Source organism: Haemaphysalis longicornis, unplaced genomic scaffold, assembly GCF_048455015.1.
Source record: "Haemaphysalis longicornis isolate Haplotype H1 unplaced genomic scaffold, Haemaphysalis longicornis Haplotype H1 scaffold_3, whole genome shotgun sequence".
Lineage (NCBI taxonomy): Eukaryota > Metazoa > Arthropoda > Arachnida > Ixodida > Ixodidae > Haemaphysalis > Haemaphysalis longicornis.
In genome coordinates, this window is record NW_027526335.1 from 91,298,686 (window position 1) to 91,313,642 (window position 14,957).

General features: G+C 46.7%; 2 protein-coding genes across 2 annotated transcripts in view; one reads left to right on the top strand and one right to left on the bottom strand.

The window, feature by feature from the left end:
- Positions 1–14,957, bottom strand: part of Spt20 (transcription factor Spt20 homolog) — a 100,698-nt gene that overhangs the window by 22,758 nt on the left and 62,983 nt on the right. The window lies entirely within an intron of this gene.
- On the top strand, positions 40–6,483 carry Rpl31 (ribosomal protein L31). Its single transcript, XM_077703784.1, has 4 exons — positions 40–181; positions 446–681; positions 3,901–4,013; positions 6,412–6,483. Exons 2-4 carry the CDS (start codon positions 446–448, stop codon positions 6,447–6,449), a joined length of 387 nt encoding a protein of 128 aa, XP_077559910.1. The 5' UTR covers positions 40–181; the 3' UTR covers positions 6,450–6,483.

Genomic DNA, 14,957 nt, shown 5'->3' on the forward strand with positions numbered 1-14,957 from the left:
ACATTTAAAAAATATTTTAAACAAAATTAATTCAAAATTACATACTGGAAATTTATTTTTGCTGCAAATATTGTTATTGTGAAAACTTGCGAAGGAGACTTGTTCCGGGAGCTCTGCGGTGTCTGCGGTCCGTCAACACTGGCGAAGTCTTTTCCGGCCGAATCCCGGAGCCGTGTGAACGGTATGTGTGTGCCTCAATTCTTTATCTTTATTAATCGTAACTTAAATAGTAAATTTGTCATTTTATGTTTCCTTAAGGCGATGCATGAAATGTCCTGTGTTTCACCAGGGTGGTTATTACGCCACATTAACTTCTCTGCTTTACAACGCTAATGATCAAAGCCCATGCTACTTTACCGATCGCAGCATTAGATGTGTTGTGTAATGAAGGAGGTCTGTGATGTGTTAAAGCGCGCTATGCATTTTTCGTTTGCGCTCACTTTAGATGGCCAAGATCAAGGGCGAAGGAAAGCGCGAGAAGCGTGGCAAGTCCACGCTCAATGAAGTTGTGACAAGAGAATACACCATCCATCTTCACAAGCGGTTGCACGGTGTGGGCTTCAAAAAGCGGGCTCCTCGTGCCATCAAAGAGATAAAGAAGTTCGCAGAAAAGCAGATGGGGACATCCGACGTCCGTGTGGACACCAGGTTGAACAAGTTCATCTGGTCCAAGGGAATCAGGTGGGTGCACACAATCGTGACACTGCCAGCGGAACCTAGCCTCCCGTAGTCACGTTAGCAGCATGATTTACAGTGTGCGGTTATCCATGCCAGTCGGATGGCATACGCGGCACCGTTGCCCGCAGTTGGTCGTCGTGCGTTGTTGCTGGCCGAAGAGCCAACGCCAGGTTACGGTTTTGCGCACGCATCACTGCGCGCACTTGTTCGAAGCAGTGATAGTCACTGTGGTGTCTTTATGGGAGACTGTCTGTTAGCAACTGTGATTTCGCAGCAGTATTTATATATGCGCGAGAATTTCACTTACAACCTGCCCACGAAAACTTATATTTTGGCAGCTGTAGTGCATACGGAAGTGGCCGCAGTGCCTGTAACAGTGGACTGCTTCGGGTAGAGTGGAGCTTCCCATTGCAAATATCAACTTGCATCTATGGTGTACCGTAAAACCCTGTAACAAACTTTATACATTGCAGGGCTCTATTACCTGAAAATGCACGAGAAGCATTTTTGAGATGAAATAGGTACACTGCAGACTCAACGTTTTAGGGTATTGGTGTGTTTTACTGTGTTTTACCGAACCATTGCAACAGTGTTGCTTAGGTGCTGACAGAGGCAGCGGTCCTGCATCCAAGCAAAAGCAGCACTTCTGAAGCCATTTCTATTCACTGTGGTTTGTCTACTTTCAGACCAATTTAATATTTCCCATTAATTCGAGGCGTTGATTGTGCACCTGAGACACTTGAATGATCTCGTGTTGTGAGGTGTTCAAGAGATGACAAATACTGGTGCTAAAGAAAGTTAGCTGGTGATAACTACCTGACTGTCTTTGCAAATGCCTCGGCACCAGGATTTAACTCCAGCATACAAGGCCAGCTTCAGCCTTTCCTCAGTTGTTTTCTCGATGCGTTGTGAAACCGTTGAGATAAACATGGTGTGAACTGATATGTGCCATGCCTCCTGAATGAGAGACAGCCGTGCAATTCGTACTTGCGTTCTCTGTTCGATGGTGACAAAAATGGCTCATCACAGGCAGCTGCCATATCTGAAAAGTGTGATCTCTGATCGTTTGGTCTTGGACTGTTTGTTGCCAGGATTATACAGAAGAATAAAGCAGTAGAAACCTTGTATTTCAAACCTGGTGAGGCAAGGCAATAAGGTGTAGCACTGTTCCTTACCTCACATATCTTGCGATTTTTCCGACAGTTGGGTGTTTTGCACTTGTGCCTGCAGTCTCGGCATTCGTGACAGCATTATGGCAGCAAATTACTGCCAGACTGATGTGATGCGCCACTCGACGAGTGAGTGGTCGTAAGCAGCCGGCCAGCAGGGCCAAACCTAAGCACAGCGCATTGCCCTCGCTGCAGTTGTTAGAAAAGCGCACCCAGTGGAGCTCGACAGTTTCTCCTAGCTGGCAGTAGGCAAAAGTGCAGGGCCGGCCGTAGTGTCACTTCTGCTTCATGGCTATTTGTGTGATCTGCGGGCAGGTGCATCTTCACCTGCATCGGAACTAATTGAAAAGTCGTTTCACGGAGCTACAAGTCATGTCCTGGTTGGTTGGGTGGTACGTATGGTACGTTTAAAATAAATTTGGCCAGAGGTGAAATTTGAGTGCAGTTGGCCGTTAATGTACAACTAAGCTTCAACATGGGCAACATTTGTAATAGGCCTCAAATTTGCCTCTTAGCATGCAAAAAATACCATGCCCCTTTTCAGAACTGCGCATTAAATTTTATTAATCCCAATTCTTCCATGCCACAGTGATGGAAGTGCTGCTCCAAACCGCTCCAAGATGAAACTTCTGCTTTATGCTGCTCCGAATGGTCGTTTTAAGGGATTTTCGCTCCAAATGTGCACCGAAGGGGCATTTTGAAAGCATGTGGTAGCACTTCTAACTCTGGTGCAAAACTGAAACTGAAAATAAACTTGGGTCTAGTGTCACGTTTGTTTAAACATCCAAGTCAAACCCGCTTGTAAACTTAGTTTGCTGCGATGTGTCTGCGCATCTGTAGGCATGGCCTTCTTTATCTGCGATTGTTCATGGCTTCACGGCCGCCCTGGGGCATTGCCATGTTTTTGTAAAGTTAGTATTATTCGGCTTTATATTTTTTCAAAACTTTTTTCTGCAATCATTTTCTATTACATGCTGCATCGGTCCAACTCCAACGTTGTTGCGGTGTACCCGAACTACATATACAGACAAACCCGGCACTTAAAATGTTCAATTTTTTGAAAACGTGACTTAAGGGTGACTAGTTTTGTAGCTTTTGCGCTAATTGTGTTTACCCTGTTTTAGTTTTCGGCTGCAAGTGGAAATGTACGTTTTAAAACTAAGACAGTTTAGTTATGTACCTCAAGTATTTTTATCCGAAAGTTAAAGGCACCAGAGGTCTTGTTTGGATTTTTGAAATGATGTGCCTACTGCATTTGATCGTTGGTTTTTACATGCAGTATGGTGCGTAATAAATATTAGAAACTTTAGCGGTTTTCTTGTGAATTATATCCACCTCATAATTGTCTAGAGGCATATTTTGGCATCTGCTCCAAAGCGGCTTACGGCTGCTCCAAACTGGGATTTTGCCTGCTCCAACAGCTGCTCCGAGAAGTAAAATGCCACTTCCATCACTGATGCCATGACTTCTTAATTTTATTAATCCCAATTCTGCCATGCCATGACTTGTTGCCCTATCTCGTGTTGAAATGGCAGAGCCAAGTGTTATAGCGAGTCACAGCACTTAGCAGGAGTTGGTGAATTCAGTATCATTATTTTTGAAGTAGTACTGAGGTGATTAATGGCTCTGTGTCCCTCTCTTCGGCAAGGGGGCATGAACAAATGCAGTGATCTCTTCAACGGAATTGTGATCTGTTTCAAATGTTGCTGTCACGTTTCGTTCATACTGGCGTGACTTCAGCAGCTCTCTTTGTTGATGTCAAGCGGTTGCCCTATGGCGACAGCCTTCAGAGTAATCTTTGGTGCTTGCGTAGCCATTCGGATACCCAAAGGAAACACCATTGGCAACAACTTAGAGAGAATTGGGCGACAAATTGTGCGAGCTGTTGTGCCATTGGGCACTTTGTTGTCGTACCAGTGTGTGGCACTTGTACACAGACGTCTTGCACACTTGGTGTCATCGTGGGGCAGTGAGCGTCCCTATGATAATATGTGCACAGCGAAGCTGGCACAGGTAGATTAATTCCGTGCCACGACCCCGTTCCTCTCTGCAGGAGCGTTCCCTTCCGTGTCCGCGTGAGGCTGGCCCGCAGGCGCAACGAGGACGAGGACTCGCCCAACCAGCTCTACACGCTCGTCACCTACGTGCCTGTGGAGACGTTCAAGAGTGAGTGTGGCGGCAGTGTTGGCCGGTTGTTGCTGCCCTCTCGGCTGATGTGCAGGGTATCGGCTGAACAGGAAATTCATGTGCAACATTTCGCAAATTTTATCATGGCTAAACTTTCATCTCTGCTTATTGCTTGGCTGGGCCCTGTGTTCATGGGATGTGGTAAAACCTGTTGTGGTGTTATATGGCAGTAAAGATTGACATGGAAGTATTCAGGACCTACTCGAATTTAGTGAATGTTGGCTTGTAGCAACATGATGTGCATTCATTTAATTTTCTCCACAAACGTGCACTTCAGGTGGCACTACGTGCCTGTAGACCTTAATTTCTATACTGACCTAATTTAAACTTGGTGTTCGCACATTGGGTACTTGATCGATTTAATTTTGTCTGTGCCTTCGTACAGGGGATGGCTGATTTTTGTGACCTTGTGAGGATACAAAAAACGAATTGTACGAAGAAGTGAAGTTGTTGCACAATTTCACCAAAGCCATCTGAGCAGTCAGGTGGTCTGAAGTGTTGGTTTCAGAAAATCTACCACCTGCTGAATGCACAAAGTGTTGCAGCAGTGAATCTTTACAACTTTTATTTGGTACACCATTGGCTTTCGTTGCTGGAACAGTGGGCTTTATTGCTGGAGGAGGTACACCATGGAACTTGGACACCGCCTGTCTATCCACAAGCGAAGGCTTCATGGAAGGAAAAGTTTTGTATCAAAGCCCGTTTGGCTTAGCCGACTTCCCCAAATTTGTCGTGAGCACTTAAAACTCAGCCGGTAATAATAAAATTTGGCATAGGGACTTCAGACTCCTGCGTGTAGACACGCGACATTATTATTGTCACTGTTTTGGAAGTAATGTTTCTGGATGTGTTACCTGCACGGAACACTATCTAGGATTCGGTGTCACAGTTATTTCCCACGTTTTAGTGCAAACGTCTAGCGCGGTGGTGCTAAAATTCATTCAATCTCTATAGAGGATTAAACCGACCTGTTAGAGGGTAGTGGCAGCTGAAGAAGTTCTTTTGCTAAGCAGGACGGTGCTGCACTTGCGCATTTTATGGTCGTATTTCACGCATGGTTGCTGCTTCCTCCCCCTCTTGTAAAGGGGGATGTTAGGCTTTCTGCTCAAAAAATGGAGAGGGGGCGTGTCCTTTCGACGCTTTGTTGTACTCGCATATCTACTTCGTCGGAACTAAACTCTGCCAACCCCACTGCTGCTGGGGTCATAAAAATCAGCAGCAGCTGCTGCCGAAATCCCAGTGATGGCAGACAGCCTTTGCGGAGCACTGTGTGAAGCGGACACTACTTCAATGGAACTCTTAGCTTGGGTTTAAATTTTGCTCGCAATGCTGCCTCCGCTCTCAAAATGTAAACAAACAAAACAAACTGAAAAGGGGTTTGCCTCTAAGTACTCCAGATGGCGATAGTTGTCTGCAAGGCCGTATTTTGTGTTTTCGCTGGAGGTTTGAAGTCATCGGAACTCAGTGTCCGGTAGCCTACTGCACCATAACTAAAGAGTTAACATGGTACGCTAACCTGCCACTCCGCTTCCCGTAACATTATCCGGCTTTCAAATTAGAATAATCAATCGAATACCTAAATAACCAGTTTAGTATTGCTCCGCTAGATTTGGCATTACAGGAGGTGTGGATCTCTTTCATTGTAGAACTTGTAGCAGGGGAAGCTGCTAAGACCAGGAACATGCATGGTCTCGACATGTTTTTGTTTGTTTGTTTGTTTAAAGCCTTAGTACATACTGAGAGCATTTTATGTGGCAAGCACATCTTGCTGAACTTTTGTAGGTTTCTGGTTTTTCTTGAAACTGTACTTAACTCATTGTGATCATATGGTTGCATACATTCTAACAAAATACAGTGTCAGTGTAGTTCAGGCATACCAGCTGTTTTCATTGTTAAAAAAAACAGCTTTAGGGCACACAAGAAAAGCAAAGTTAACGTCTCTTACTGTGGCCATTTATGTGATTGAGCAAATGCATACTTCACATTTCTGCTCGTTCCTTGGAAAGCAAAATTTCAGAGAAATGGTTGGTTATAGGGCACCTGAGACACTTGAACTCCTCTTGTGGGATGTTTGAGATTGAAAAGCTGGTGCAAAAGTATGAGCTGGTGATAACTACCCGATTGTCTTGGTGAATCCTAGGCACCGGGATTTAACACCTGCATACAAGGCTAGTTCACAGCTGTAGTGAAAGTTTTGCCATCTGCAGTTGTCACTACAGGATTCAGGAATCAGTTGAGCTTGTTGGGAATGATTTAAAAGGCAGTTGCAGCTTTAATTTCAAGAGCTTGAAGCTGGCAAAAAATGTCTCAAATTTGTCATTTCTGTTGATGTTGCTTATGATTAAATCACGCTGTGACATCTTTCTTTCATTTGCAGGGCTCCAGACAGTGAACGTCGAGTCCAGTGACAATTGAAGGCCAATGGGGAAAATAAACAGTGTACAAAATACTGGTGTGATCTGTGCCTTGCATGCAAATACCAAGGTCATTGGATCTCTTGGTTGCCTCATCCCTATCTGCATCCATATTTCTGCATTCGTAAAAGGAACTGTGAGCTCGTCTCCCACTACTGCCATGAAAGAAAGCATTGAGAGTGTCATTATCCTAGTGTGAACTTGATGCTGTGTACTAGTAATGAAATTCTATGCAGGTTTTATTTTATTCTGTAATGAAGGCTTTATAACACCTACAGGACTATTTCTTCTTATTCGTGGTTATGCAATTGGACTGACATTGTTGTGAGGCAGTTTGGGAATGCCGAGTTACTTAGGAAAAAATTACTGAAAATATTGAGTACATTTAAGGACACCCGTAAATGTTGGATAGCTTGACGCAGCCAATGTACAGTCTAACATCATACTTGAACTTGCAAACAATACGGTGGATTTGTTACCACTTCCATGCTTTGCAGCTGTTTGCGGGGCTATTGGGTCTAGAAGCTGAAGTGCTTACAAATATAGTAAGCACTTCGGTCAATGTACTGTGTCTGGACGAATTTCTTTGGATGTTTTATATGATGGTGCAGCATAATTTTTCGCGTCTTTTGTGCCCGTGCAAATGGTGATTGTTGTGCACTCGGCAGCAGCATCTACTCTGAGCGACCAACCCTATTCCCCGAGCTTTGGTGGTTTACTTTTTAGACCTGCTTGACACTGGAAGAACAATAATCAACTACCCGTCTGTTGAAACATGGGTTGCCCTGTGCAAACACAAGCGGAGCAAATTGTGGGCATTGTGCTCCCTAAGATGGAGAGGGACCAAGGAGAGGAAGAACTTGAAATGCTGCCGCCGCGTTCAGGTGGCATAGTACTGCTTTTGTGTGTATGTATGAATAATTATGCCATATGCATTGCACACTTTTTAATGTACGTTTGGTGGATTAACATGCAAAGAGCTTTTAATGGATTAAGTATGTGCAATTTACCTGTCGCAGTGGCTAAGACGCCGCGCTGCTGAGCACAAGGTCGCAGGTTCGATTCCCAACCGGGGCGGCCGCTTTTCTGATGGAGGAGAAAAGCAAAAATGCCCGTGTCTATGAGATTTCGCCGCACGTTAAAAGATCCCCAGGTGGCCAAAATTAATCCGGAGCCTTCCAGTACAGTGCGCCTCGTCACCTGCGCTGCATCGGCGCGTTAAACCCCTACAATCAATCAATCGAGTATGCAATTACTTTTCAGTGCAGCTCATTTAGAGCAATAACCAAAATCTGTCATTTTCAGTATGAACTTTTCTCCCTAGGAAAACACTTCAGTGAATTGGATAGCACGGCAAGGAAACATGGCGTTGGTTCTCGACACAAATTCAACCTTCATAACGCTCTCCCTTTCCCCCCAAAGGGCCTTTTTTTTTGCAGGCTGGGGTGGAAACCCTATTGAAATGATGGAGAAATGCGAAGCATTCGAAGTGCAACACCACGAAACAAATCCACTCAGCGGACCCACATCATACCACCTTAGCATGCACACAAGGTGTTTCCTTTCGGGACAGTTTTCTGCACTAATTGCGCTGTCTAGTGTTTTACTGATACGGGCATTCCATGGCTTTCCCTGGTGCACCACCATCGTTATAGGGGTGCACGTTCTAATTTAGTACATCCATGCATGTACCGGATTGGTGCAATTGGACAGACGTGTGGTTATAACCACAGAAACTATGCTTATAGCACAAGGGAATCTGATTTGAATCTGACCGTGGAAATGGTGGTGGTGTCCCATAGAAACGTTGCATACCCACTTAAGGGGATTGGCCAAGAAAAGTTTTTTTCATGATGATCAATCAGGTAATGCAAAATAGTGGAGCGGAAGTAGGGTTTAGCCTAAGTTGAGAGGGGGGGGAAACAGCAGAAACAGGAGCAGGAAAACTAGATAAAAGTCAGGATAATCGGAATAGCTTTAGCACGCCAGACTGGCTGTCTCCGAGATGAAGTGGATGGCGTTGCCTAGTCCCCATTGTAGTGGCCCAGCTTAGTGCCCCCAAACGACAAAAGCACTGGCAAGAGTCGATGGCAGTTGCAGGGTAGTCTCCAGTAACCTTCTGCGATGATTGGAAAATCGGCGGCAAAACAGGAAGAAATAGTTTGGCTTTTCTGCAGAGTGTTTTGGTTGGGCTATAGACAATGTTGGTAAGAGGCTGAAAGCTTCTTCGAGCTCTGCTTAGAGTATATAAATACACTGTAAGCAGGGCATAGCCATCCTCACTTTCTTCGATTGTCTGAACTGTGCTGAGCCTTGCGACACAAGCTCCCGTCAAGCAAATTCATAATTTAACGAAGTCTTTCAATTACCCATTGCCAACCCCATTGACTCCCATGTGTTTGCGACCTATATGTAACGAAGGTGTTACATATAACGAAGATAGGTTGGTGTAACGAAGATTGGTTGGTGTGATGACAGTCTAGTTCGTAGGCTTTCATTGGATGCATTATAAGTACACAAAATGGCTTGTCCAGGTCGGTTGCAAATATAAGACCATTGCCTGCACACTACCCTTTGATGGTGCGGTGTCTTGTCCCCTTCTACTGGGTGGACACCAGGGACCAGGGGCCCAATTCTCAAAAACGATGATTGTAGGGTTTCACGCGCCGACGCAACGCAGGCGATGAGGCGCGCCGTAGTGGAGGACTGTGGATTAATTTTCACCACCTGCGGATCTTTAACGTGCGCCGAAATCTCGAACACGGGCGTTTTTGGTCTCTAAAACGGGAGGCCATCATTTCGAAACGACGGGGTAGCGCCATGCAAACGCACGTGTTTTGGGTTGGGGCGCCGCTTTGAGCTGTTTCCGGACACTAATAGAGCCCTGCAGAAAAGCACTGTGGCAAAGGGCACGAAATAATGGGGGGCAGTGGGGGTTGCTTCGCGCCCTTGCCACAGTGCTTTTCTGCAGGCTACTGTCCGCACAATGCCAACGACTTGCATGCAGCGAAAATCGCAGGCTCTTTTGTCAGGAAATAAATTCGTTTCCCCCAGTACTTCTAGCGCGTTTTGTTATTATTTTTACCGCGGACTTTTAGCGCATTGCTAAGTTATCGGTGTATGAGCGCCGCGGTCGCCGAAACTACGATGCCATGGTAGTTGCTGAGATGCGCCTCCCTTGAGTGAGAAAGTTTATTTCATAACAGCCAGTAATCCTAGACGTCGGTCAAGAGCCCGTGGGCTTTAGCAGCGTCTTCAGCCAGAATCAACTGCTTGTAAAATGACAGTCCCGATTTTATGAAGTTATAGATTTAACTAAGTAATTCGTGGTTCCCGGTGACTTCGTTAGATCGGGTCACATATTCAACATCTGCAACGGTCTCACCGAACGAAAGTGACAGTTTGAAACTCAACGCGAGAAAAATTGGCTTCTCCGCATAGCACGTCATAAAACTCCGCGTAGCTTGCGTTTTAAAGTCGGCTTTTTGCGCAACACGTCAGCTGTGCAAGAAAGCCAGACACACAAAAGGCAATAGGATTGTTAGGAGTTAAGCTGCACGAGCAATTGTTTGGCAATATGACGCAGATCAGCATAATAACCAGACGCACATGAAAAAGGCGGGCATTGAATAGGTCTATGGATTACTTAAATTAAGCTCCAAGAAGTAACTTTTTTGAGATTATGACACCGGCCAATGTATTTTATCGTGGTGCCCCAGGTCACTTTTGAAAACCCAGAAGGGATACCGGCACACTCATGGCTGAGAACCAGTGATCTACCGGAAGGGTAAGCTTACAGGGCTATTAGATCAGGGGGATTAATAATAGTTGAAATGACGAAGTGTTAGTAATGGACATTCCCAATAAACTGTTTGCAATTCTTCTGCGAGTAATAGCCGTTTCCGTCGACGATTCCAGATCTGAAGTCCAGGCCCTGAGAGCATGGCGCGCTGCAGAGCCCTGTCATTTGCAGAGGAGGCGTTTAATTACCATTAATCCTTAGTAATGCTGCGACTCGTCGATAACCCATCTGCTGAATACACATTGAAGTCGGGCGTTGTTGCAGTTTCTTTTATAGACAGCCTCTGCCTGGCCATCCAATTCCACACGCACGCACGCATGCACGCGCGGTTACAGTGAGCGCCGGAAGTAGTCCCTATGCGTCCAGATTGAATACCCAGGGCCTTGTGGACTCAGTCCCGCTTCCTGGCACTGCACCGCGGCCACAAAATCGGCATTCCAGGTTTTGGTGACCTGATATAGATGACACTTGATGGCAGCCGCAGAAACAACAAACATACCGCCATGGTGGATCAGTGGTTAAGGTGTTGTGCTGCCTAGCACAAGCATGGCGGTTTGGTCCCGGCACAGCGGGACCAAACCGCCATGCTCTTTTCGAACGGGCTCCTTTCGAACGGGCCTTTTTCTCTTTTCTCATGGAGGCGAAAAGAGAAAAAAGCCCGTTCGAGAGGCGCACATTTAGGTTCCCCAGGTGTGTCTAAATTTATCCTTAACCCTTCACTACGGCACGTATCATGGTCAAGGTGCAGCTTTGGGCAAATAAAGCCACCAAAATTTAGATTTTTTTTTTTTTTTTTTTCAGAAACAGTAATATGAACACATCCCAGTAGCCGTTCTAAAAAAATCGCTTTCGCGAACTTAGTGAATATTCACATCACATAAAGTGTAGCAGCGGAATGGAAGCCCAAGCGAAAAAAAAAAACTATAAACAAAATGTCACAGTTGCACCTAAATAACGGCTCCACTTGTGTACCGTGATTGAGGATTTTGCAAACCAAAAATAAAGGTTGCCTTTATTTAGTAACGTTTGGAAAATCGACGAAATCAGCCAGATTCAATAACTGAGCGCAATCTCTGCTTATTGGTAACCACACAGCCCAAAGCTTTCGAAGTGGCCCGCGTCTCGCCTGCTGTGATTCGGGAGCAGGGAACTCAGCGCTCCTTCAGATGGCCTTGCCCACAGAGCGAATACGCGTCGCAGTGAAGCATCCCCGCACTCCTAGTAATGGTTGAGGGGGACCTGGGGAGCACTTTTACTGACGCCTCACGCCGACTCGGTGACGCCGCGTGAACAACGGCATATCGGCTAGCGTACGCTAACGCTACGGTGGTGGGTTACCGGGACCCTACTGGGCAGGTGTTAATTGGTTCCGTGGGGCAGGCGCCCATGTCTCGCGGAGCAGACGCATTCATTCCGCTGAGGGGCGACCTCCTCGCCCTCCCAACGCACGCATGCGTAACCCGCCGCTAATCCGCCGCCGTATCGTTAGCGCACGTTAGCGGCTAGGCTAAAACTTTCTAATGAAAGCTGCCATTCCCGATGGCCTGAATAAATAGCTGTCGGCGCATCTTTCGCGTGCTCTTTTTTGCTTCCTGCAGCAATGCAGAGATATTGAAAAAAAAAAAAAAAACACATATGACGTGCGACTCACTCCAACGAGAAATTTTTCCGTGCCTACGTCCGTCACATTATCTCCACTTATGCTTTCTCTATGTGCCGTGCTTATCAGTGCTGTAGAGTGGTTTCGTTGCCGTGCGAGTTTATCGGCCCGCCGTGGTGACTTGGTGGCTATAAGGGATTGCACTTCTGAGCCATGTGTTTCATCCATGTCATGGCGGCCGTTTTTCTATGGAAACAAAAAAAAATGAACGAAGTTCCCACTAACGCGTACGACTTGAAGGTAGCGAAGCTGGGCGCAACCTTCACGACGATCACGACGGTTTACGTGCATGATTGCAGCCGATGTGCTTATTCGCTGCTAAAAATTAATCCGGTGGTCAAAATTAATCCGGAGCCCTCCACTACGGCGCGTCTCATCGCCTGCGTTGCGTCGTCGCGTTAAACCTTAGAATCAATCAATCAATCAATCAATCAATCAATCAATCAATCAATCAATCAATCAATCAATCAATCAATCAATCAATCAATCAATAATACGGATTTTATCGCCGAGGTAGGCGGGCGTGTTTTTCACGCTGGTTTGCTCAGCGGGGGTTTCGTGCTAAAATCTGTCGTGTCCCAGGGGAAGGGCTTCGGAAGAGAGGCCGAATTCGCTCCAGTAGCAACGGAACCCCTTCCGGTGGGTCCGTCTTGCAGTAGGGAGAGGAGAAAACGTTCCAAGCGGGCTCTCTGCTGCGAGGAACTGTATAGCGAAAGCACCGCTTCGCCGGTATCCGCCCGCAGCATATATAGCTGCTTGACCTTATCTTGGCTCTACAAACTTTAAGTAACCGTGACCGCCACGAGGATGACCTTCCCCGCGATCCACAGGGCCAGTCGAGCACCCCCCCCCCCCCCTTCCCCCCGCAGAGGAAGGCCATGCTTGTGCGTGGTTATGTTGCGTGATACGGCTTCAAGTGCAAGGCGAACTTATGTGCTCGTCACCCTCACCTTTCTTATTTAAAGCGAAGCTGTATATGGCTAGGAATTGGCTACGAATTGACTGTATGGCTTTGAATTGACTGTATGGCTAAGAATCGACTGTATATGGCTAGGATGGTACTAGGAATACGTACAATCCGGCTCCTTCCCACACCCAACACTTATTCCCTTAATGCACCGGAATTACTACGATGCTGAATGTAAATTTCGGTCAGAAGAACGTGCAGTACGCCCCGTAATCGGAGTGCGCAACATCAGCTCTGAGCACCCTCCCCTCCTTTCGTCGACTTCCCAACAAGAGCAATGGAAGATCTTGCTGTCCAGCCCTCTCTGCATACCCAGCTTCATCTGCTGCCCAAAGCACAGGCGGCGCGGATTGCATGTGGACTCCAGTGAAGAAGGAACCGCTCCCCTAGGCCGTTCAGAATTTTTATTAAAAGCATTTCTCTCTCTGTCCAGCAGATCGTCTCCGGTGAGAGACCGAGCGTAGACCAACAGTTTTCAACCTATGAAAATAATTCATGAAAAAATAAAGAAGGTCCTAGGGCCCCTATTGCTCCTAGATATTATTGCTCCTGGAAAGATGTCTTCTGAGCAATATGATTGTGCTTAGAGGTGAGGCCAATTTTATGGCGTTAGGTGTAAGCCTGGTAAGCTGGCTTTTCCTCATTGTGTGTTGCACAGTGAAGCATAGCCATCTACGGAGGGAGTATGGTTACAGCCCCCACATTCTAAAGCCCCTACACCGCCGAGTGATTTTTACACGTTGCCTCGCGGTGCTCGTTCACTAATGATGCACTACGCAATGCCGCGCGCCCTTCGCCGGCTACCTGTGCGGCGCACTAGGGCCTGCGCCGTGATTGGCGTAGCCGCGCTGTAATGAAACGTCAGTGTCTCTACCCACCAATCGTGTGTGTCCTTTGTCTATGACGTAAAGATTGGGCTACTGTTCTTATAATTCAACATGGCAAATCTTCAGTAGAACTGACCCCAACATAGCGAATCCCACCAGAGCGCCAGCTTCGATGGGCTTCCCTCTTCACTGGGCGGAAGGACTTTGATTTTTAACACCACCTCCCTCTTAACCTATTCTTCTTTATCACCTCCTATATCCCTTGCCCTGTGCACGATGAGGAGACTGGTGTCACCGTCAGAGGAGAGTCAAAATGTCCCTAGTTTTGAAGACAGTTGGGCTAGTTGTAACGGATCGTTTGGCAAGTTTTACTGCCGAAAGCAACGAAAGGAAGAAAGAACACAAACGTGCAAAGTCTGCCAACTGAAGTTTTATTGAATATTCAGAGCATATCTAGGTTCGTATGGCCGCATGGTCTTTTTCGTTAAAAATGAGAAGCCAGTCTACTCTACACATGTGGATGGCTAGCAAAGCTGTGATATGCCGTTGGGCTCACCCTATATCCTCCGTCTTTTGTTCGTAGTGTTACATTTGCTAGCGTCTTTCTGGCGGCCGGTGTCCACTTGATCGGAGGCTGGCTGTGCGCGCGTTCGCGCCAAGACCTCGACGCTTTCGTCTTTCAGGTACTCACGTGGACTTTCCCCACGTGCGAACTGGACGCGCACTTTTTTTTTAACTTGAGCGGCACGTGAATGGCTGTGTCGCGTTCATTCTATTCCTGACTTTTTATTTTTGTTTTCTCGTCCTCTCAGAAATCAGGACACGTGGCTCACTATGTCACGTTATTCTCCTTGCTCCCCCCCCCCCCTTTTCTGCACACGGACGCCACGAAACATTCCGCCTCCGAAAGCTAATTACAACTTCGTTGTAAAATTGAGGAGCCATCTTTTCCAGAGAAGTGGATAGCCAGCCACGCTGTAAGATGCGTATCTGTTCGTCTGATGCCCCCTTGCGTGTCGCGTTACTTTTTCGTGCTACCCCTGCTACGTCATGCCGGCCGGCAGTGTTCACGTGATCGGCAGCTGGCTGTGCACGTTTTCCTGGGTGGCCTTTAAGGTTTCGCGTTTCGGATGCTCACGTGGTCTTCTCCCAGCATGTTCTTTCAGCATCTGCCTCCTCTGCGCATACGGACGCCACGAGAAATCCCCACCAACGAAAGGCTAGCAGCTTCGCTGTAAAATCAAATAAAACGC